This window comes from Siphateles boraxobius, unplaced genomic scaffold, assembly GCF_051911475.1.
Source record: "Siphateles boraxobius isolate OS27281-9 unplaced genomic scaffold, OSU_SipBor_1 24, whole genome shotgun sequence".
Lineage (NCBI taxonomy): Eukaryota > Metazoa > Chordata > Actinopteri > Cypriniformes > Leuciscidae > Siphateles > Siphateles boraxobius.
The window spans coordinates 19245816-19271321 of NW_027508855.1; the positions used below are offsets into that span (position 1 = coordinate 19245816).

Genomic DNA, 25506 nt, shown 5'->3' on the forward strand with positions numbered 1-25506 from the left:
TTCTCTGTTTCGTCTTGTAGAAGAAATAAAATACGCTATTGTTCAAAAGTTTGGGGTCCTATTAGATTTATTTTATTTAAGTCTCTTCTGCTCACCAAGGCTGCATGTATTTGATCAAAAAAATCTGTAAAAACAGTAATATTGTGAAATATTATTACAATTTAAAACAACTGTTTTCTAGGTAATTATATATTTAAAATAAAATGTATTCCTGTGATCAAAGCTGAATTTTCAGCATCATTACTCCAGTCTTCAGTGTCACATGATCCTTCAGAAATCATTCTAATATGATGATTTGATGCTCAAGAAACATTTATTATTATTATCAATGTCAAAAAGTTGTGCAGCTTCATATTTTTGTGGAAACCTCGAAACATTTCTTTCAGTATTCTTTGATGAATAGACAGTTCAAAAGAACTACTTGAAATTGAAATCTTTTGTAACATGAATGTCTTTAGTGTCATTTTTAAAAGTCCATAATGAATAAAAGTAGGCTAATTTCTTTCTTTTTTTTAATAGAGCCCAAAGATAAAGTGTGTAAATACAAATGAGCTATACAATAAGCTATAAAGGAAATGTGTTTATGTGGAGATCTTTGACTTTTGATAGCAGTTTCTGTGATCTTGGCGAGTTTGAGCACAGTTTGAGATCTCTTCTGAAAACTTGCGAGATCAGGAGAAACATCTTCAGCAAAAGTCTCCTTCAATGCTGTCTGTGAGAAACAGTAGAGGTATTAAAGAGATCGCACCTGTGATCGTTCCTTCCCGTGGGTCCTTCTCTGAATATTGACTCCTCTGTAAAACTCTTTTGTGCCGTCTCACCTCATGATACCATCATATCTCGAGGCTTATTAAAAATCTCTTTCAAAGTCATAATCATGAGCGCGGCGGCACCGCTGGGGCGTCCGGTGTCAGTCACGCATCAATCTGTGCGCTTGTGATATTTATGGATGAACTTTATTGGTGTGGGAGAAGACACCGCTCTGAGGGAAGATCTGCTTAATGCTTCAGAATTATTGAGCTTTGCAGAGGATTTCACGTCAGGGGGTTTGAGTATTAACCCAAGAAATGAGTCACTCTTGTGCTTTACTGTTTCACATTGTACTTCAAATAATTAAGACCACAGATCCTGCTGTGTAGCCTACAATATGTCATGTTCAAATCTGTTTTTTACAATAAGTGATCTAGTGTTTTGACCATAATTCACTTAAAATCAGTGAACTCACCTACTTTACACTGCCATTCAAAAGTTTGGGGTCAGTAAGATTTTAAAGGTTTTTGAACGATGTCTCTTCTGCTCACCCAGACTGCATGTATTTGATAATAAATATATTAAAATTGTGAAATATTATTACATTGTGAATATATGGTAAAGTGTAATTTATTCCTGTGATCAAAGCTGGATTTTCAGCATCATTACTCCAGTCTTCAGTGTCACATGATCCTTCAGAAATCAGTATAATATGATGATTTGATGCTCAAGAAACATTTCTGATTATTATCAATGTTGAAAACAATTGTGCATCTTGATATTTTTGTAGAAACCGCAATATTTTTTTTTCTAGTATTCTTTGATGAATAGAAATTTTGAAAGAACAGCATATATTTGAAATAGAAATCTTTTGTAACAGTATAAAAGTCTTTACTATCACCGTTAATAAATGCAGTGCATCCTTGCTTTATAAGAGTACTAATTTTAAAAAAAGAAAGAAATCGTACTCTTACTTACTAATTGAACGGTACTGTCTATTGAAAAAATCCGTTTTGCATCAAAAAAAATTGTGAATTATTTTAAACATTTAAAATAACAAAAATAAATTATTTTGCAATGCATTTAACATTATTTTATGGAAAATGAACTATTATACTATTCGCTAATATTATTTGTCTTCGCCTTGGTTACATCAGCAAATTTTTTAAATTTTATATGAAATAATATGAATTTTAATTAAATATGTAAACACACACTTTATTTCTTCAGAATAGCATGCACTAATAAATTGTGCACAATGAATGTGGTTTGAGTTCGTTTTTTATTTTTTTCTCATCAGGTTGTTCGCGACCAAATGCAGCGGCTGTCTGGAGAAGATCGCTCCCACTGAGTTTGTGATGCGCGCACTGGAAAGTGTGTATCATCTGAACTGCTTCTGCTGCTGTGTGTGTGAGCGGCAGCTGTGTAAAGGAGACGAGTTCGTCCTGAAGGAGGGACAGCTGCTGTGTAAGAGCGACTACGAGAGAGAGAAGGACTTACTGCGCTCCGTCAGCCCGGAGATGTCCGACTCTGGTGAGAACACAACTCTTGCCTTTTCTCTCGTCCGCTCGCCGAAGAAAGATGATGTCAAAATGTGTGTTTCTGCAGATAAAAGTGAGGATGAAGATGTGGATGTGAAGCAGGAGAAAGGAGCAGGAGGACAGGGTAAAGGCAGCGATGATGGCAAAGACCCACGCAGACCCAAAAGACCTCGCACTATTCTCACCACACAGCAGCGGCGCGCATTCAAGGCCTCCTTCGAGGTCTCCTCCAAACCATGCAGAAAGGTGAGACCTTCTTCACGAGATTTATAGAGGAGAAGAGCTCAGGTAAACCCCAAACCAACCTTAAATGATTATTCAATTAACATTTATTCGTATAGCGCTTTCTTCAAAAGAATGAGGACTAGGGCTTGAACTGATTCTGTAAAATTAACGATATCATTACTGTTCGTATCACTGAAGCCTCCGGATCTGAAATTCAGATATGATAATGGGAGTTTGGTTTCTGGCCCGCGCTCTAAGCTGTCGACCAATCACAGCAGACCGAGCCGTCTGACCAGAAGGGAAGAGTTTAGAGAGACTGAATCTTCAAACTAACTGTTTCAGACACAACAGCATAATAGGGGCACGCAGCATATCAATGGGCCTTCTATTGGCTTCAATATTATTATTATTATTACAATATTATTGATCTGCCTGCATTGACACTATTAAATGAGAACTGAACTGAGCTGAGAGATGACATCACTGTCTTCTCCATAGCGGCTGTATATATATTTTTGAATGAACTTTTTTACAACACAAATTAACCGTCACTGAACTTACTTAAGCTGGACGATGACACTATTTTCTTCTAGTTCTGCTATAAAAAAACTCAAAATAAAGCTCCTTTTACACAAACTATCTTGTAAAAAGCGCTATATGCTTGACTTGACTTGACTATTGCATAATGCATATTATTAGTGAATTTTGGATAAAAGTGTCCGCTAAATGAATAATGTAAATATTTGATATACAAATGGCAAACGCTGAGGGATCAGACTTCATGCTGCTGGTCTAATGTCTGGGTAGACGGGGGAAAAAAAACCGTCTTGCGAACAATTTTCACTCAGTAATTCCAGTAAATTTCACAAATAATTACAAAGAAACTGCAAGTAACGCATTGAATATAGAAAGACTGAAAAGTATTTTCTTGTAAAACGTACTCCAAAATCTTTGTACTCCAAATGTACTGGCCTCACTAAACGTATGCGTATTTAGCTATCCAGCGCGTATAAACAGCCAGGTGAGGTGAACAAAGAAATGAGATGATGCTTTATCCTGAGGTCCTTTTCCTCCTCTCCTTTATTTTACACACATCAGTGCAAAAACAAGCTGTAAAACTGTAAACACAAATAAAAGTATCTATTAACTCAAATTGTCTTCTTCAATCATTTCGCAAACCAAATGCAACACATACATCGTTTTCTACTAAGCATGAACCGCCATTACACGAGAAACAGAGGAATCTACACTTCGTGGCAACAAGTTAATTTTCTTCTTACACATCTTAAGAAAACGACTAATATAAACGCCTAATATTACACACAGTACTACTTTCCCGAGGGAAACACAACTGAGCGGGTTTGAAGAAAAACTTGACAGCAGAATTTACACAACACGGAGTACAACTCGCTCCGGAAAAGTCGTGTACTAACTAAACACTAATCTCGTTCCAAACGAGAATACAAACGAGAATACAACAGGAAATAGAAACAGTACACCAAACCTGTCGTTACCACAAGTGTTCGGTAGATGGCGTTAACGCACTGAAAATAACGGAAAATGAATGAATGATCATTAAGACCAACACACTCCCTGCCTGGTATCTTAAGGATACCACATCTATTACCTTTTAAATGCATACAATTTACCTAAACACAAGTAACATTCTGTTTAGGGGAGAAAAGTAAGACAAGTTCAGTTACTGGTCTTTTGAACACTTTAGGAGTGCCGTGGCGAATTACTCTGATATCTACAGTCCTGACAACATTATCTCTGCTGGGAAAAGTTTTGATGACCACTGCCATTGGCTAGTGGTTCCTTGGCACTGCATTGTCTTTCATCAAGATGACGTCTCCTTCCCGCAAGTTAGGCCTTTTGTCCTGCCACTTGGCACGACTTTGCAGAGTGCTCAGGTATTCACGTTGCCATTTATGCCAAAATGTCTCTGCGAGATGTTGTACCAGCTTCCAGCTTCAATGGGGCTCCTGTCTTTTGTGTCAGAAGCATGGAGGGGGTGAGTATGAGAGGGTTCTCAGGGTCAGTTGACACAGGCAGCAGGGGCCTCGCATTCATAATTGCACAAACCTCTGCCATGAGTGTGACGAGGACCTCATGGGTCATTGAAGAGAAGCGTTGCTGCAGGAACATGGAGTCTAGGATGGGACGGGCCACCCCGATAAGTCGCTCCCAGGCCCCTACCATATGGGAGGCGTGTGGGGGGTTGAAAATCCATGTGCATTGTTGGTCTTGTAGGTAACGTTGCATGTCTGCGTCATCTTCCAGATTAAATTCTTTTGAAGCACCAGTAAAGTTAGTGCCTCTGTCGGACCTAATCTGTGCGGCAGGGCCTCTGATGGAGAAAAATCTCCGTAGAGCATTTATAAAACTAGATGCACTCAGTGTCTCTATCACTTCAATGTGTACAGCACGCACACAGAGACAGGTGAACATTACTGTCCACCTTTTGCTGTTTGCTTGTCCACCTCTCGTCCGACGGCTGATAACCTCCCACGGGCCAAACACGTCCAAGCCGACGTACGTGAACGGTGGGGCAGCTTGTAGCCGGTCTGCAGGCAGATCTGCCATCAGCTGATGTTCTTGCTTGCCACGCAGTCTCCTACAGGTGACACATTGGGACAGAGTGCCTCTGATACATCTCTTTCCGCCCACCAGCCACAGTCCAGCGTCCCTGATGGCCCCCTCTGTGAAGTGTCTGCCCTGGTGTTTTACCTGCTCGTGATGGTGGCGCACAAGGAGAGTTGTTAGGTGGTGCTGAACTGGGATGATGAGGGGATTGGTGCGGTTTATCTCAAGGCCAGACTGAGTGATGCGTCCGCCCACTCTGAGAAGTCCAAACTGTCAACCACTGGGCACAACTTTGCAATACTGCTCTGTTTTGGAATGTCTGACTTACTCTGAATGTTACTGAATTCACTAGGATATCTTTCTTGCTGCATGTTCTTGATCAGTAGTTTCTTTGCTTTTTCCAGGTTCTCTGGCGTGATTGCTTTCTTACAGGTATGCCACCCTCTGCATGTGTTGTCTTTGTCAGTTTGTCTGAAACACTGAGCTATGTGAATCAAGACCGCAAGTGCTCTTAACACAGAAGTCCACTTTGAGAAGCGCTCAAAGCGTTCAGGTCCTAAGCTGGGCTGTGTGATTCAGTGTCTAGCGTTGCGACCTGAGGTCTGATCTCAGTGTCTAATTCTGGGTCAACTAGATCAAACAGTGACTGATGATCAGCTGGAGGCTTATCAGACAAGAAGGCGGGTCCGGTCAGCCAGTTGATGTCTCTCAATGATGCAGCAGCAACGGATCTGGAGCCATGATCGGCCGGGTTGAGCTCTGAGGAGACATACTTCCACTGTTGGGGTGACGTTGCTTGTCTGATGCGTTGGACCCTGTTGCTTACATAAACATAAAATCTTCTCTGCTCATTGTTAATATAACCTAACACAACTTTGCTGTCAGAATAGAAAGTGACAGAGTTCATGTGTGAGTCCATGCTACTCACAACAGTCTCAGCTATCTCAACCGCAAGGACTGCAGCACAGAGTTCGAGTCTGGAGATTGTAGTCTCCTTCATTGGTGCCAGCTTTGCTTTGCCAAGCACGAATCCGACTTTGGAGCGTCCATGTTCATCGGTCACCTTCAAGTAGGCCCCCGCTGCGATTGCTTTGGTTGAAGCATCCGCAAACGCACACAACTCTCTCGTGCTTGCTGCAGAGGTGGAAAGAGATGTGTAGCGGCGGGGGATCTGTATGTCTTGAAGGCATTGGAGGGAGGTCTTCAGGTCATCCCCGTGCAGCAGAGAAGCAGTGTGAACGGCGGCTTGCTGAGGTAGAGGATCATGACGGACTGAGTGGCTGTGTGGAGGGTCTTTCACACGCAGGTGGCTGGAGCAGGGTGTGAGGTAGCTGGGGCGGCCATCTCCCAAGATACATGTTTTGAGAGAAGTGACTGAGGAGGGGCGGTGTGCTGTGCCGAGGCACACATCGCCGATCACCACCCAGCCTAGGTCTAGCTTTTGAGCGAATGGGGCATTGTCGGGGCCGTTGATCTGTTTTCTGATCTTGTGTATACTCAAAATGTCTCTCCCTTGTAACAGCAGTATCTGGGCACTGGAGTCCAATGGAGGAATCTCACTGGCTAAGCACCTCAGATGAGGGATATGTAAAACTACACTGGGAGTTGGGATTTCAGACCTGTTGTCCGGAAGTTCATTGCATTCAATGAGGACGGGAAGAGGGACGCAAGTCTTTTCGTCCAGTGACTCCAGCATGTAGCCACAAGCTCTCCTTCCAGAAGTCTCTATGCTGCCTGCACACGTCTTGAGCGTGTACGGAGATGGAGTGCTTTGTCGCTGAATATCTCGAATTCTGTACGTGCAAGGAATTTATTACTTTGCTCATCAATGATAGCATACACTCTAGTTATTGCTTCTCTCTGACCTTGTGGATAGACACTAACTAAGCATATTTTGGAACAACCCCTAGCACTCATACCTTCACCGCATACCTCAGTGCACTTGGAGGAGACCGTCTCTGGAGGCTGCTGATTCTCACTGCCCTCCCTGCCGTTCTCTAACGTAGATGGGGGTGGCTTTGCTTTCCATGGTGATGGACCTGGATGGAGGGCTTCGACGTGTTTGATGCTCTGACATTCTGCACATGTTATGGTTTTGTCACAGTTCTTTGCAATATGTGTGGTTGAAGCAAAACAGCGGTAGCAGATGGAATTGTCTTTGATATATTGTTTACGGTCAGCTAGCAATTTGTCTCTAAAGCTCCTACATGCTCCTAATGAATGGGGCTTTTTGTGGATTCGGCATTGCTTTGTGAGATCTAGAGAGTCAGATTCAGGCTCACTTTTCTGGCTTTACTCTGCGACTTGAGTCTTGTGAACTGCAACCGACTGATTGACTCTACTCTGGATGCTTTTGGGTTTGTCTCTATTTGTGGCTGGCAGATGTGGCATGGTGACTCTGAAACTGGGATCATTTCTTGCTTTAGCTTGGTTCTGGATGAAGTCGAGGAATACGCCGAATGGGGGAAAGGAAATCTGATGCTGTTGCTTTATCTGAGAGCCGTAGGACACCCACTTCTCCTGTAGATTATACGGGAGCTTTTCTATGATTGGGGCTACTCCTCTAGCAGTGTCAAGGTAAGTTAGTCCTGGAAGGAATCCATCCTGTTTTGCTGCATACAGTTCCTGTAGCAAGTCGGCTAAGTCGCGTAACTTGGCTGGCTCTTTGTTGGAGATTCTTGGGAAGTTTTACAGTCTGGCAAATAGCGCCCCTTCAATAGCTTCAGGGGTACCATAGCACTCTTCAATGCGCTGCCAGATAGCTCGGAGGCCACCCTGGGGGTCTCTGATGTAGGCTGCTCTGAGCCTGCATGCTTGTTCGGACGACTCTTTGCCGAGCCATTTAATCAGAAGGTCAGTCCCTTCTGCTACTGACAAGCCTATATTGTCTATGACATTGCAGAATGAAGCTTTCCACGCCCAGTAATTCTCTGCCTTATCGTCGAACTTCATCAGCCCTGTGGAGACGATCTGGTTTCTAGCGATGAACTTCGCCAGGTCAGCAGTCGGGGAGCTGTGTCCATCTTGAGCAGACGTGTGACGAGGCGAGGTAGGGCGTGGAGCAGGACTGGGTAGCCCATGGTTTTTTCCTCTCTGCCATGCGTGTTTGCTGGCTTGGTGTGGGCTGTAATACGTACTAGCAGGTAACATGAGTGGCAGTTGTGGCTGTTGTGGTACCTGTGACGGTGGTGGCAGCCGTCTTGGGGCTGGCATCGGTCTCCGGGACTCTGCTGGTGGGTGTGTCGGTAGCTCTGCAGGCGATGTTGCTGGATGCTGTACTGTAGGTCTTATGGCTGGCTGCGTTGGAGGACGTGCAGGTGGAAGCGAGTGGCTGTGCAGGTTGGGCGGAGTATCATAGCTTTCTTGTTTTATATCTCTCTGCGGTGGCACGCTGTTTGCAGTGAAATACCTTTGGATCAGTTCTGACTCCGGTTCCCCGAGGCTGTTGTCATCATCTAATTCTGCTTGAAGAACTGCTGCTTCAGCTATTGCAGCCTCCATTTCTTTTCTACACCGCAATGACTCCAATTCAGCCTCTGCTTTGGCAGTTCGTAGTTCTGCTTCAGCTTTCTGAAGTTTCAGTTCCATTTCCTTTTCAGAATAGGCTGCTTTGGTTCTTGCTGCTTGAGCTCTGGCTTTAGCGGTTGCTAGCGTAGTGCTCCTTCGTGAGCTGCATGTTGATCCGTGTTGAGGTGGTGCACGAACAGAGCTTGTTGCAAATAGCTCTGATCTCGCCTCCCAGTCACAGGCTTCTGCATCAGTCACACCAGTGGGAATTTGCATTTCGGTCGGAGAATCCATGACTTATGGAGCTGGAGAATAGGGAAGTCACATGCAGGCTTGATGAGGGCAGGTTAATGGCGTAGTCTCGACGGGCAACAAGGTTATATTTTTTTTATAGCAGTTGAAGTTCTGTCTTCTCGACAGGCGAGGGTATGCCGTTTTACTGTACTGGCCTCACTAAACGTATGCGTATTTAGCTATCCAGCGCGTATAAACAGCCAGGTGAGGTGAACAAAGAAATGAGATGATGCTTTATCCTGAGGTCCTTTTTCTCCTCTCCTTTATTTTACACACAGCAGTGCAAAAACAAGCTGTAAAACTGTAAACACAAATAAAAGTATCAATTAAATCAAATTGTCTTCTTCAATCATTTCGAAAACCAAATGCAACACATACATCGTTTTCTACTAAGCATGAACAAGTTTGAAGAAACCTGACAGCAGAATTTACACAACACGGAGTACAACTCGCTCCGGAAAAGTCGTGTACTAACTAAACACTAATCTCGTTCCAAACGAGAATACAACAGGAAATAGAAACAGTACACCAAACCTGTCGTTACCACAAGTGTTCGGTAGATGGCGTTAACGCCCTGAAAATAACTAAAGAAACGCAAAATGAATGAATGATCATTAAGACCAACACACCAAAATTGTTTATTTCAGGTCCGAGAGACTCTGGCTGCTGAGACCGGTCTGAGCGTTCGAGTCGTCCAGGTGTGGTTTCAGAACCAAAGAGCAAAGGTGAGCACATCCAGAGACTTGAACCCAGCCCAGCTCACGGGGTTTCAATCTTTTCATGCAATGGGCAACCAGATAACATCATCCTTGTGTGAGGAACCCCCATCCGAAAATGTAAAAGGCAGCTGTATATTTTCATGTAGTTAGACCCAAAGTATACTGTGAAAAATAATATTATAAATGGAGTAAGTATATATTTTTTTACTCACTTTAATATTGTTGTACAGATGTATTATTACTGTTGTACAGATGGATTATTAATTCAATCATTTATTTAATAATTTATTTATTTCACTTTATTTAAATATTATCTTTTATTATTTATTTTTACATTTGTTACACTTTGAGTTGAATCAAACTAACTGGAAATAAACTAAATAAACTAAAACTGAAATAAAAATGTATTCAACATATATTATTATTTAGTATACATTAATTAATATTTAATTTATATATATATATATATATATATATATATATATATATATATATATATATATATATATATATATAAAGTTTAATCCCTCAAATTACTAACTGGAAATAATATTTATTTGTTTATTTATTTATTATTTTAATCAAATTATTTATCAATTAATTAATTAATGTATAAGTTATCTTTTATTATTTATTTATTCTTAAATTTTTCACATTTTATTCCATATAATCACTAAAATTACTAATGTGAAATATAATAAATAAAAACTAAATATTCATATATAAAAAAAACTAATAAAAATGACAAAGGCTGAAAACTGTAAAAGTGTAAAAATAACAGGTAATTCAAAATGTATAATAAAAACTATAATAATAGGCTATATAAATAATACTAAAATAGCACTGCCTAGGTGTCCCCGAACCCCAGTTTGAAAACCCCTGGCCTACGTATAGGTCTTCAATATAGTTCAATATAGTTGGTCTTAAAAAACGATTGAGTATTTGTATGTTCCTCTTTTTCCGCTCAGATGAAGAAGTTAGCGCGCCGACAACAGCAGCAACAAGAGCAGCAAAACTCTCAGAGAATCGGACAAGGTACGAGACTTCAGGACATATGCTGTTCTTCAGCAGCGTTTTACATCTGCTTTATGTTTTCAGTAACTCAACTCGTTTTCTGCAGATGTGATCTCAAGCCGAATGGAGAATCTGATGAACTCGTATACGCCACTGGCTCCGCCTCCACAACATCAGTTAGTGTCCATGGATGCAAACGGATACAGCACAGACCCGTTCCAGCAAGGCCTCACTCCTCCACAGATGCCTGGAGATCACATGAACCCATACGGTGAGCTGCAAACACGTCATACCCTATCCGCTTTTTTCCACACGTCTCCGGAGTGATGTTACCAAAGCAAAATACTCGTCCCGTTGCATGTCTTTCAATGATATTGACCAGAAGCGGCTGCTAATGCCACGTATGGGCTCAATAAAAATAAATGTGCCATTAAACTGTCTTCACCCTTATGTAACAGTGTCAATTAGTTTTTTGAAAAGCCTATAAAATTACACTATAAAATTACATGCAGGGCTCCTGAGAAAGTGAGCGTGAATCTGCTGCCTTCAGACGCACTCCATTACATATTGATAAGTGCGTTTTCTCCTGCTGCGAGCTGACGCAAATGAGTACTTTATATGCGCTTTTATATAACGTTTTATAGCCAATTAAAGCAGTCGAGAGTCTCTGTTCTACTGGTGTGTAATCATATTTCTATGGCTTATGGTAAACTGTGTCCATGAGGATCAAAAGCTTCTGTTCAATGACTTCACCATATTTTACTTACTTGCTAAAAATTTTACTTCAACTTTAAGAATTTTACTTCATAATGTTTTTTTTACAGCCAGTGACAATTATATTTAAGGTAAAATAGTAATAAACTGATATCCAGAATTGATTAATAGTGCTGTCAAATCAATGATTCGCATCTAAAATAAAAGCTTGTTTATATAATATATATGTACACACACACACACACACACACACACACACACACACACACACACACACACACACACACACACACACACACACACACACACACACACACACACACACACACACACACATATATATAAATATATGTATATGTATTATATATATATATATATATATATATATATATATATTTTACTTTAAGTTTTTTTTACTTAATTTTACTTATATATATATATATTGGTTGCAATTAATCGATTTAACTGCATTATTTTCAATTTTTCATGAATATTATTATTATTATTAGTGCCATTATACACTCACCTAAAGGATTATTAGGGACACCATACTAATACTGTGTTTGACCCCCTTCCGCCTTCAGAACTGCCTTAATTCTACATGGCATTGATTCAACAAAGTGCTGAAAGCATTCTTTAGAAATGTTGGCCCATATTGATAGTATAGCATCTTGCAGTTGATGGAGATTTGTGGGATGCACATCCAGGGCACGAAGCTCCCGTTTCCAGCACATCCCAAAGATGCTCTATTGGGTTGAGATCTGGTGACTGTGGGGGCCATTTTATTACAGTGAACTCATTGTCATGTTCAAAAAACCAATTTGAAATGATTCGAGCTTTGTGACATGGTGCATTATCCTGCTGGAAGTAGCCATCAGAGGATGGGTACATGGTGGCCATAAAGGGATGGACATGGTCAGAAACAATGCTCAGGTAGGCCGTGGCATTTAAACGATGCCCAATTGGCACTAAGGGGCCTAAAGTGTGCCAAGAAAACATCCCCCACACCATTACACCACCACCACCAGCCTGCACAGTGGTAACAAGGCATGATGGATCCATGTTCTCATTCTGTTTACGCCAAATTCTGACTCTATCACCTGAATGTCTCAACAGAAATCGAGACTCATCAGACCAGGCAACATTTTTCCAGTATTCAACTGTTCAATTTTGGTGAGCTCTTGCAAATTGTAGCCTCTTTTTCCTATTTGTAGTGGAGATGAGTGGTTCCCGGTGGGGTCTTCTGCTGTTGTAGCCCATCCGCCTCAAGGTTGTGCATGTTCTGGCTTCACAAATGCTTTGCTGCATACCTCAGTTGTAACGAGTGGTTATTTCAGTCAAAGTTGCTCTTCTATCAGCTTGAATCGGTCGGCCCATTCTCCTCTGACCTCTAGCATCAACAAGGCATTTTCACACACAGGACTGCCACATACTGGATGTTTTTCCCTTTTCACACCATTCTTTGTAAACCCTAGAAATGGTTGTGCGTGAAAATCCCAGTAACTGAGCAGATTGTGAAATACTCAGACCGGCCCGTCTGGCACCAACAACCATGCCACGCTCAAAATTGCTTAAATCACCTTTCTTTCCCATTCTGACATTCAGTTTGGAGTTCAGGAGATTGTCTTGACCAGGACCACACCCCTAAATGCATTGAAGCAACTGCCATGTGATTGGTTTATTAGATAATTGCATTAATGAGAAATTGAACAGGTGTTCCTAATAATCCTTTAGGTGAGTGTATTATAGAGTATGAAAAATATTCTCACTTTGAGAATTAATGTCTTGAAAAAAATGAAAACATCAAGTTAAATTTTGCCTGTGAAGATCCACCAAATTGTGGTATTTATCGGTTGAACTGATATTAAGGAACTTATAACCAAGTAAAAAAGTGTGAATATTGGTGACAAAATATTGGTCTTTCTCTGATCACTGTTATTAGTGTATTTTTATACTTTCATTAGTTTCAAATTTTGAATTTCAGCAAGGATGCATTCAATTGATAAAAAGTGACAGTAAAAACCTATTTTAAAGAAATGCTGTTCTGTTGAACTTTCTATTAATCAAAGAATCCTGGAAAAATGTATCACGGTTTCCACAAAAATATTAAGCAGCAACTGTTTCAACATTTATATTAATCGTTGACCAGCAAATAATCATGTCACAATAATTTCTGGAGGATCATGTGACACTGAAGACTGGAGTAATGATGCTGAAAATTCAGCTTTAATCACAGGAATAAATTACACAATATTTTCACGATATATTACAATATAATTTTTTTTTTTAATTGTCATATTTCAAATTTTTTTACTGTATTTTTGATCAATTAAATGCAGCTTTGGTAAGCAGAAGAAACTTCTTTCAAAAACATTAAAGAAATCTCACGACCCCAAACTATTGGACAACAAACACCACTCACATTCTCTTCATAAATGCAAAGATCTGGTTTATTTCATGCTCCATTTTCAGTACCTCTAATCCTAATAAAGTTTGCTCTTCTTTAGGAAACGACTCTATTTTCCACGACATTGACAGTGACACGTCTCTGACCAGCCTGAGCGACTGCTTTCTGGCCGCGTCAGACGCTGCGTCCCTTCAGACCCGCGTGGGAAACCCCATCGACCGCCTGTACTCCATGCAGAGCTCCTACTTCACCTCCTGAAAGCAGAGCGTATTGAGACTAAACACACACACACACACACACACTCCTGTCTGCAACACCAGAACCAACCTCCGCTGTACTGACAACTCCAAGACACGAAAACACAACCAAATGGCTCGTACTACAGAAGAAACCAGATCTTGGTTTGGTTGGAGACATGCTGAGGAGGTCTTGAATCTATCCAGGTTCAAAGCTGTGCTGGCCACGCGTTTGTGCCACACTGAAGATGAGACACGAAGAAAATCTAAAACCAAATATTTTCAGAGGAGCTTCAGCAGTATATTGGGGTGAACAAAACCTGTTTAGACCATAAATAGACGAATGCAACACGTGCAAAAAATGGGACACGCTTTACTGCATACATTGCAATAATGTTGCTTTGTTTTCAAACCATACATTAGGATGCGAGAGAATATGGATTTCAAATGTTTTGAAAAACTCAAGCCGAAACAGCTGTGTGTTGATGAAGACGACTAGATATTTATTACGTACATGTGCCAAGTAAACCTGCAGAGCTTTATTTAAAACAAATTGTGTTAGAGTAAGTACCATAAGCCTCTTTATGTAGTATAACTGTTGATGTTTAAAGATGTATATGTTTATTTCGCTGTGCTATTTATTTGTCATTTGCATTCTTGGACACTGTAGAGGATGCATTTTTGCTCAAACCTGCTAAAATTACCAAAGTTTGTTGGTACTAAAAATAAATAGATAAATAAAAAAATCTTTTAACTTTTTTTCTTCTTTCTTTTAAAATATTACACATTTCACACATCATTTCGGGCCTCAAAATGTACTTTAATTTTCCATTTGAGAAAAATTAACAAAGAACGTGAAATGAAAAGAGGGCTGGTAAAGGAAGATGTTTGAATAAGAAAGTTTAAATGGGGTTTTATATTGAACTACGGTTCTTGACTCAATTTGAAAGAACACTTTATGACAAAAAGGTTCTATAAGGTATAAGGAGAAATATTTTAAATGATTGCATAATACTCGTGTTTTACGGGTTTACATTTTTTTCTATTGATAAAGTATGTGGATAAAGTCATTTACATCACAATTCTTAATTTTTTTCTCAGAATTGCGTGATATGAAGTCACAATTGTGAGTTATAAAATCAGAATTGTGTGATCGCATTATATAAAGTCGTAATTGTGAGTTATAAATTGCATATTATAAAATCAGAAATGCGTGATAAAAATTCACAGTTGTGTTATAAAATCAAAATTGCATGATCTAAAGACGCAATGTGAGAAAATTTTTCTCTGTTGTCTGATTAAGGGATCATCTGTTCATCCAAACTTCATCAGGTTTACACGTTACAACGAGACTTCAATGAACAACGCTGCTGAACTTTGACCCCTGAGAGCCCCCATGTGGCCCTCAGCGCCACGCTCGTCCTGTTCACTATCAAACCTTTACGAGTCTCTCATGCAGTGTTTTTGGGATTTTCAACCGCCGGGCTTCTTCCAGCGTTCACAATCAACACAACAAATTAACAGCACACATTATCTCATAATAACAAATTATCAGAATTTAGTATTATATGAAATAAGAATTGTGGTCTCTCTCAGAATATTTGACACTGATTTTTGATTATTTTATTTATTTATTTATTTAATAATACAATGCATGTTAATAAATACAAGCATATAAATGTAAACATGCTTTTTTGCATGATTTACATCTGCAAATGGGACAAAACAGGCTACAGAATTGAAAACATAAAAGTTTGTGTACCAACAAATTATTTAAGATAAACTTTTCAAACTTTTTTTTTAGAGATTTTTAAGTATGCGAGATGCAATATCAGATGCAAAGAAAAAAGTGTACAAATATTAATTATAACTATTGATTAAGAAACAGTTTTATGCTGTTGACAAAAACATTTTAAAAAACAATGTCTAGGACAGAAAACAATATCATATTAAATGCACCTATTTTGTTAATGATGGCTTATAAACTGCATCTGATCTTGACCTAAAACACAAAAGTTTGCCTTCAGTTTATTGCGTGAGCCACTCATAACTCATGTAACAAGTCGTTTCCATGGAGCTTAATTTGGCAAATATTACAGTTCCCATTTCAATATGACAGTGATGCACAACTTTGATCTTTTTGTGTAATTATTGTAAATTATATAAGGCAATATTTACTCTTCACCATATCTCCCCCAGTATTCTGTCTCAGCCTGACGGGAATAACCCAATTAGTCACGCTTGGTTTAAGGCAAACAAGCATGTCATTGACTAATGAACCATCATTTACAGACAGCTTTAAACAAAAAGTGTACACATTCATGCCGAGCTTTACATGCATTCAGCTGGAAAATACAGTACAAGACAGATGTCAATGTGTTTTCCGCTTCAGCGAACACAACAACAGGTCATACGCAGGCCAGACTGGGATTTGTGAATGTCAGATTCTTGATTTAGGAAATATTTCATTGTCATATCATCCCATTTTTGTCAGTGTATTTTGATTTTTTTTGTAGATATGTCTTTTCATTGCAACAAAAACATGTTTTTATTAATCTTGAAACTTGTGTGTTTTTCTGTGTGAGTCGGAGTGAACTGCTGTGATAATATGCTCAGGAATTTAATTAAATAATACATTGAATTTCGGCTAGTTCTTAACCAAACCCTACTGTAAACATCAGAACACGTCAGAAATGTGACAAGACAGATCTGAGGACCGACATTATCTCCAAGATTGCTGCGGGAAAGAGGTCCTGACGCCCGAGGGCTCAGGCCAGTGAGGGTAGCCCCCCCAAAGCCCCAAACCCCTCGTTATACGGTGCCTGTCTCCCTTCGGTGCCCTCATGGGACTGTTCTCCCAACCATGCCACCTCATGGGCTTCAGGACGCAGCAGTCCCCGGCAGGCACGTATCTCAAGGTCCATCCGGAAACGTAGTGGCCACGGGATGCCCCCCCTACCCCCCTCCCCCCCTCCAAGGAAGGTTCTAGAGCAGTCAGTTCAGTCGCTCCCTGCCGGCTCACCATTACAGGGCGTCAGGCTGATTGCACAACAAAAACCAGGAGCCAGTCTCAAGAGGCTGGTACCACTAATAGAATTTTTGGCAGCGTGGAAGCTACTGCCAAATGCTTCTCGTTGGGTCCTCCTGACCATAGGAAAGGGTTATCAAATACATTTCAGGTCTCGCCCACCCAGGTTTATGGGGGTCCTATGCACCGTGGTGGGCCCTGAGCAGGTTCTGGTAAAGGAACAGGAAGTGAAAACCCTGTTAGAGAAAGGGGCCATAGAATATGTACCTCCCTCCAACAGGTAAACCGGGTTCTACAGTCAGTATTTCAAAGTAGAGACCAAGCGGGACAGATTTTTCCGCACCCGCTCCCGCCCGCTCCTGCAAGATTTTATCCCTCTCCCGCAAAAATATATGTTATTTTCTCCTGCTCCCGCCCGCAACAATCAAGTTTCGTCCCGCTCACACCCGCAAAATCCCGCGGGTAAACGTATAAGTAGTTTTTTTTAAAATACATTGCATATTCTGTCTGCTACTCTGTTATTTTTTCTTTCTTGCTCCCTTGTTGAATATAAATAAATAAAAAATTAACGGAAAATAAACAAATGTTTCGTTTTATTTGCGTTTAATTCAATGGATGAACATGAACTTAGAACATAGAAATACAGTAAAAAAAGGAAGAAATGTAAATAAATAAAAATATACCATAATAATTATAGTATAGCCTAATAAATTATATAATAATAATAAACCTGGATTTCTTGACACTTTCGACTGACTTGCCGTAAACCTCAGGGAAGTTTGGCATTTCAAAACGCTGCACACATGATGCTTCAGACCTGAAGTTCCAGACTATTGCCCGCTGTATGTGAGTATTTTGCAGCATTTGTCACAGCTCGCAAAAGGAAGGTGCTTTCCATCGCTGTCGCATCCTACTGAAAAACATTTCCAAACATCAGATTTTCCTTTGTTTGGTTTTGTAGTTTTGCGTGTTCCTTTCTTTAATAACGAACTAATATCTCTAGCACTAAACGATCCACCTGAGTCATGCGGTGCAGACATTTTGCCTCTGTGTGGTAGGCTTGGCTGTTCTGCGCCTATTAACCACGCGAGAGTTAGCTTCCGACCTTGTGCCTGTAAATCGTTTTTATTTTAGTTATACTTGTTGCTTGTGCATTAGATAAATAACGGTTTATTTGTTTCTAGTTATTTTATTTTGTTCTATATTTCCCACAAATAATTTTATTTTCCCGCAACCCGCACACAATAATATCTTGCCGAACGCACCCGCATTCTCCCATCAAATATTGTCCCGCGCCGCACTCGGTTGCGCGGTAATCCCGCGGGAGTGCAGGTCTCTATTTCAAAGTTCCAAAGAAGGATGGGGGGTTGCGTCCCATTTTGGATCTTCGAGTTCTGAACGACTCAGTCATGCAACTAAAGTTCAAAATGTTAACACTGAGACAAATCGTGCCACAGATCAGATCCGAGGACTGATTTGTCATGATAGATCTCAAGGACGCATACTTACATATATCCATCCTTTCATATCACAGGAAGTTCCTGAGGTTTGCTTTCGGGAGCAAAGCTTACCAATATCGAGTTCTTCCGTTCGGCCAAGCACTATCACCCCACACTTTCACGAAATGCGTAGATGCAGCTCTGGAGCCTCTGCGCAGACTGCGCCTGCAGGGTATTCGAACTTCATTGACGATTGGTTGATTCTAGCTCAGTCGCATCAGTTGGCGGTTCGGCATCGAGATGTCGTTCTCGTCCACATGAAAGAGTTGGGGTTACGGCTAAACACCGAAAAGAGTGTGCTTTCTCCACTACAGAGGACCACTTTTCTAGGCATGGTTTGGGACTCAATGTTGATGCAGGCACGCCTTTCTCCGGCACGCATAGAGTCCATCCTTTCGGCTGTGAAAAGAATAAAGCTAGGCCAGTCACTGTCAAACAGTTTCAGAGCATGTTGGGTCTGATGGTACCAGTGTCCAACGTGATACCTTTTGGACTGTTGTGCATGAGACCCATTGCAGTGGTGGCTCAGGACCAAAGGGTTTTCCTAGACGCTAACGACAGATGCCTCTTTCACGGGCTGGGGAGTGATCCTAGAAGGCGATCAACTCAGGATCTGTGGAGGGACCACCATCTCTCATAGCACATCAACCGCCTGGAGATGTTGGCTGTTTTTCTTGCCCTAAAGAACTCCCTCACAGACCTCAGGGGCCATCATGTGCTCATCCGCACAGACAACACATCGGTGGTCGCCTATATAAATCACCAGGGGGGTTTGCGCTCGTGTCCACTCTGCAAACTGGCGGCCAAATCCTCCTGTGGTCCTCCAGAATATAGGAGCAGACATCGTGTCGAAACAGGGGCTGAGGCCCGGGGAACGGAATCTCCACCCGAGATGGTGGAGCAAATATGGAGGGTGTTCGGCCAGGCACAAGTGGATCTGTTAGCATCTCGTGAGACATCTCACTGTCCACTTTGGGTCTCCCTCACGCATCCAGCTCCTCTTGGACTATGGCCGAGACTACGTTTGTATGCTTTTCCCCTGATCGCCCTGCTCCCGAGAGTTCTGGAGAGAGTTTGCAGGGACCAGGTTTGCCTACTTCTATTGGCTAATAGAAGTACACCCGCGGTGGCCGGGCAGAGTATGGCCTCCACTGGAGTTAGCCGTCAGGAGGGACCTTCTGTCCCAAGCAGGGGGCTCGATTATTCACCCCCGCCCAGAACTGTGGAACCTGTAGGCTTGGCCTCTGATACCCCTTTTCCACCAAAAAAGAACTGGTTCAGAACTGGTGCTGGTTCAAAGTTGGTTCAACTTGCGAACCTTCTTCTTCTGGCTTTTAATTAAGTTGTTTTGATTGATTTTATATGAATCTATTAAATGGATTGTGTCGAGTGTAAGATGTCTATAACTGTCTTCTGCCTTGTCTACTTCGATGCTTTTTAATTGCATATTGTAGTTCTGTACAGCACTTTGGCGCAACTCTGTTGTTTTTAAATGTGCTATAATGCAAATAAAATTTGCCTCGACCTCTCAGAACCTGTTTGTTTTTCCACTGACTAGAGAGCCCAGCGAACGACGTCGTTACGTCACTGTGTACGTTGCCATACGTCTTAGCTTTCCCTGAAACGCTTGCGCAAACTTTAAGCATAACAATTACAATGGCGGACTACATCGTCTTTCTGCAAATGTTTCTCCTGGCTTTGCGATCCTATATTGGGGTCAGACTATCTTTATAATAGCACTGTGTTTTTAGCAATGGCGGTCACAACCTTTCCCGTCGTGTTGTTGGTCACTACGCTCCCAGCCCCTAAACCAAACCGTAACTCTATAGTAAGTACATGAAGTTAATTAATATTAGTCAGTCCATATTTAAGTACAATGTAACTATGTCGCCTTAAAAAAAGGGTAACACTTTATTACATGTGCATGTTACATGTTACATGCACTTACCAAAGTAATAACAGTAAATTATGCATAATTACATGCAACTAACCCTAAACCACAACCTAACCCAACAGTAAGTACATGTTGTTAATGATTATTACTCAGTACTTAAATATATAATTACACTGTAACAATGACACCTAAAAATAAAGTGTAATAAAGTGTACTTTAAGGTGTCTGTGTTACAGTGTAATTATACATTTAAGTAGGCCTACTGAATAATAATAATTAACAACATGTACTTACTATAGGGTTAGGATTAGGGCATGGTTTAGGATTGGTTGCATGTAATTAAGCACAATTTATAGTAACAACTATAGTAACTACATGTACACTGTAAAACATGTAGTTTTACAAGTAGAGAGAGACATTCTCTATCTCCGTCAGACCAGCGCTTCGTTCGGGCCGCAGGTGGAGAAGAACATGGCGTTCAGTGAGTGACCCGGTCATGCTCACTGGGAGGAGTTTTAATCTAGTACACTGTAGCATTTCTGAGCTCTTATCACTGTAGTAATCTGACATCACAGGTGCGAAGACGAGCAGTCGTCTATCATACAGCCGTCGCTGTGGGATGAGAAGCCTGAGGAAACTGTGACATCACTCACATAACCGCTTCTGATTGGCTGAGCAGCGCTTGTCAATCTTACAGTCTCGAGGAATAACTGCTGTACTTCTCCTCAACTCTGAGTCTGAGCTGATGAACTGTGGGAAAATACATGGCAGAGGAAACAAGTTTGATCATTTGTAATCTTTGAAATGAACTGGGGTTTAAAAACACTTAATATTCAGTAATATTATCGGATGAGAACTAAACTTGAACTGAAAACATCACTGTTTTCTGCAGATTTGCTTTATAGCTGAATTGAATTGCTTCATAATTATGAACTTTATACAGTTATTGAACTGAACTGAATCAACACCGAAATTAACTGTGCTGAATAATGACACTAATGTATTTTAGAGCTGCTTAAAGTGGAATTGAATTTATTCTAATATTGATTAACTTTACAGTTATTGAACTGAACTGGATCAACACTGAACTGACTTGAGCTGAATATTAGGAATATCTAATATGAATATATAACTAATGAATATTAGTGCATACTGAATATCTTTTTAGAACTGCTTTACAGCAGAATCGAAATCTGTTTGCATCATTGAATCATTCATTTCCTGTTATCACTGTAAAGCTGCTTTGAAACAATCTGTATTGAATAAAGCACAGTAATACTTTATTTTACAGTGTCCTTGTTACATATGTTACATGTAATTACCATAGTAATAACAGTAAATTATGCATAATTACATGATGCAACTAACCCTCAACCAAATCCTAATCCTAACCCTATCCCAATAGTAGGTACATGTTATTAATTAATATTACTCAGTGTAACCTAAAGCGCTTTAAAAATAAAGGCCTTGTTTGAGTGGATGTTTTCGTCATGGTGCTGAAATAACTTTTAACTTGAATTAACGTGAATTATTAATAAATACTCCAGGTGTTTTCATTTTTCTATCTCTAATCAAAATTGTATTAACAAAAAAAGTGTTAACTGGAAATATTTGTTAAATCATAATCAACTGATTTTTCCTGCTGTGTCATTGGTATAACTTCATATTTTGTGAAGTCCCTTTAATTAACCAGTTCCAGTTGGTGACATCATCCTCCAGGAAGTGACATCACTTTGGAGGGAAAACAACAGCACAAACAATAGTAAGTATTGTAAATGGATCAGATGAACTGTGATGTTTCGTGGTGTCAGTTTGTTTATGTTATACATTCAGAGATCTTCATTCCAGTCTGTTAAAGTAGTGCAAATTGAGTTTTAAAAGACGATTTTACATTCCTGTTTTGCTGAGATCATCACTGTTTTAATATTGAAATACCTGACAGTCTTTAGTGTGTGTGTGTGTCTGTGTCTGTGTGTGTGTGTGTGTGTGTGTGTGTGTGTGTGTGTGTGTGTGTGTGTGTGTGTGTGTGTGTGTGTGTGTGTGTGTGTGTGTGTGTGTGTGTGTGTGTGTGTGTGTGTCTGTGTGTGTGTGTGTGTGTGTTATATATATATATATATATATATATATATATATTTATTGATGGTCGATTGTATATCTTAGGTGTGTCATTTATCTAAATTCGCACAGGCAATAAAAACAACTTAGAGCAAATATCATATCTTTGACCCACATAAACTGCATTTAAAAATCCAATGAAACTCATTATATTTTAGGACAGGGGTCTGCTCTCCATCCATCATAACTCTTTATTGAGATGATTATGAAGAAGGCTCGAGGAAGAGGACCCTGTGTTTAGTCAACCAACACATACAGGCCTGAGGGCAAGTGACATGCTAACGGTGAGAGTCTCGACCTTTGACCTCAAACACCCTTTCATCTGGTCAGACCAACGACACCCACTGCTTTAATCAAACACACTCATTTCTGCACTTCCCAAGAGACGCTCACAAAGAGATATTATAACTTTACATATGAACTATTTTCATTTTGACATGAGAGCAAGAGTTCGATTTATCATATGCAGCTATTAACATTTATTAATATTATTGACAGAGAATGGAGCACCAGACACTTTTGTTCGCTCGTATGACTAAATGAAAATGAAGATGAATCACATGAAAACATCTCTGGGTCATATATTCACCTCAACAGTAAAAGGAAGAAATTATATTGTACTTACAGAAAATAAAGCCTATTTTAGGAATATGTTTTGCATTGTGACTTTGTGCAGTTGTATGAGAATAAAGCATATTTCCTTTTGTAAAGTGTCAGGATGATATTTGAAATTCTCAATATTATTACATTTCCATTATTATTTAATTCTCATTATAGTGCAGAAATAATGTGTCTGTAATACACTGATTTCTTTCTACGATTACAATCAGCGATAAAAAACAAATATAAAGTATTTAACAGTTTAACATTTATGTATTTATTTGCTTAATTAATTGTTCTATTACAGTAATGAGAAATTGTCAAGTACTGCTCTGAGACATGAAGGTTAAGGATCTAAATGCAGTTTATTTTGAAGGGATTTCCAAAGACGTAATCCAAAGTACAGGCAAGGTCAAACACAGGCAGGCAGTCCATACAAACAACACAACAAAAAGGGGAATCCAAGAAATAGGCAAAGATCAAAAACCAAGAACACGGGCTCAACAGAGAGAAGGCTTGCATTGCAGTGTAATCCTAAACCAGACTTCACAGGGAATGACAGAGAGAACCAGGCTTACATAGGGTCAGTAGACAAGATAATGAGACACAGGTGAATATGATAATGGATGATGGTCTGGGCAAAGGATTATGGGAAATGTAGTTTGTGGGTGTGTGGTGATTGTCTGGGTTGGAGTGCCCAATGGTTATCCCGGGCACTCTCACTGGTGACCGTTACAGAAATAGTTATTTCATTATGGTAATGAGAAATTAACGTGTCGCGGGCTGGTTGAAGCAGGCACGGAAGCTGGATCACAATTGCAGCAGTCTTTATTGAAACAAACTAGAATTAAACAGGCAGGATACAACGAGAACTCAAACAGAACAACCACGCATGTAGCGACAACGACAGACAAGAAACAGACTGAGAACGTTTGCGGTTGAAAACGTAAAAATATTTTATCAGATGTGCCTTTCGTTTACACGGCGATGGCTTTTTTGGGGCTTAAAAACGCAAAAAAGTGAAACCACCCTCCAGAGTGGAAATCTTAAAAACGCTCCACCGTCGCGTTCCCGTCTAAAGGGTAAAAACGCAAATCTGCCAAACTCCTTTTAGGCAAGTCATGCCACTCGGCCGCCATCTTGGCAACGCCTCCGGGCGCGATATTTTTTTTCACAGGATGGTAGGGGAAGACTCATGAATATTCATTAGGGAACTCATGCCTGATTGGTCTGATGACCTACCCCCTAACCCCGCCCCTAAACCTACCCGTCACTGGGGGTCTGATGACCTACCCCTAACCCCGCCCCTAAACCTACCAGTCACTGGGGTTAAGACCAATCAGGGATGAGTTCCCTAATGAATATTCATGAGTCTTCCCCTACCATCCTGTGAAAAAAAATATCGTCCTCCGGGCAACCATTTCGGACTAACAAGACCAGGCTTGTATCTAAATGCATGGACAGAGAGTCAGATCTGCACTTTCACTGGTCACTGGTACATAAAAACTGCATGTATAGAAACAGCAGTAAAATATGATAAAAATCGCTGAAAAAGTTTGATGACTTTGCCCCAAAATAAGGTTTAAAACGCCCTTTCCCCTACAGGTTTTACTTTTACTACGCATGCGCAAGGGTTCTCTCCCTCTCTGTCGTGCACGCGCTACACTGTTTGAAGCTCAGTATGTGCTAGCTCTTGCTCGTTCGCTCTAGATTCCGGGAGATTTTAACTAATTTGCGGGCATCAGGGAGCCGCTATCAATATGGGGGAGACTCCGGGGAACTTCCAGGAGACTTGGTAAGTCTGATATTTACACAACTCACGCATACACTGCATATCAAATCTGCCGCCTTTTTAAACCGTAACGTATTTTCCGCTGTCGCAAACCTCAACTGTGCGCATGCGTCAGTGGAACCAGACGATAGGCTTAAATGTTTCCCGGCTTGACTGTTAAAAGCAGACGATTGGCTTTCCAGTGGGAGGGGCGGGACATGTGCATACAACCGCCATCTTTGGCGTTACGGGTTTTCCCTATATAGTTGTATTGAGGATCGAGGAAGTGACATGTCTCTATATAAATAGTCTCTGAATCTGCTCACGGTGGCTCTCGTCGCGTACGCGTTTACGTCACAGGCATGCGCCAGTACAGGAAAATAACAACCAACATGTTACGTCGGACCTTCAAGATGCCCTAACGGCTCTGATAAACGTACAAGAGTCTTTTTGCTGTTCGCTTCGCCATGCTTTGATTTTGCGCTACTAGGGAGAGAAGTAGAAGGAAGGTTGTATGCGGACTTGGTGTTGTTGTGTGGCAGTGCTTCACATTGCCACCTAGCCGCCTGGAGTGCATACTACATCGAATTTCACACACTTTTGCGT

The 25506-nt window shown here is 40.6% G+C and overlaps 1 protein-coding gene across 1 annotated transcript in view; it reads left to right on the plus strand.

Moving 5' to 3' along the window:
* Window positions 1-14751, plus strand: part of lmx1ba (LIM homeobox transcription factor 1, beta a) — a 68195-nt gene extending 53444 nt beyond the window's left edge. The window contains exons 5-10 of the mRNA XM_077241793.1: window positions 2051-2283; window positions 2359-2537; window positions 9551-9628; window positions 10591-10657; window positions 10743-10907; window positions 13858-14751. Of these exons, the coding sequence (XP_077097908.1) occupies window positions 2051-2283; window positions 2359-2537; window positions 9551-9628; window positions 10591-10657; window positions 10743-10907; window positions 13858-14015 (880 nt within the window). The 3' untranslated portion in view covers window positions 14016-14751. The remainder of the gene's footprint in view (window positions 1-2050; window positions 2284-2358; window positions 2538-9550; window positions 9629-10590; window positions 10658-10742; window positions 10908-13857) is intronic.
* The last annotated feature ends 10755 nt before the right edge of the window (window positions 14752-25506 follow it).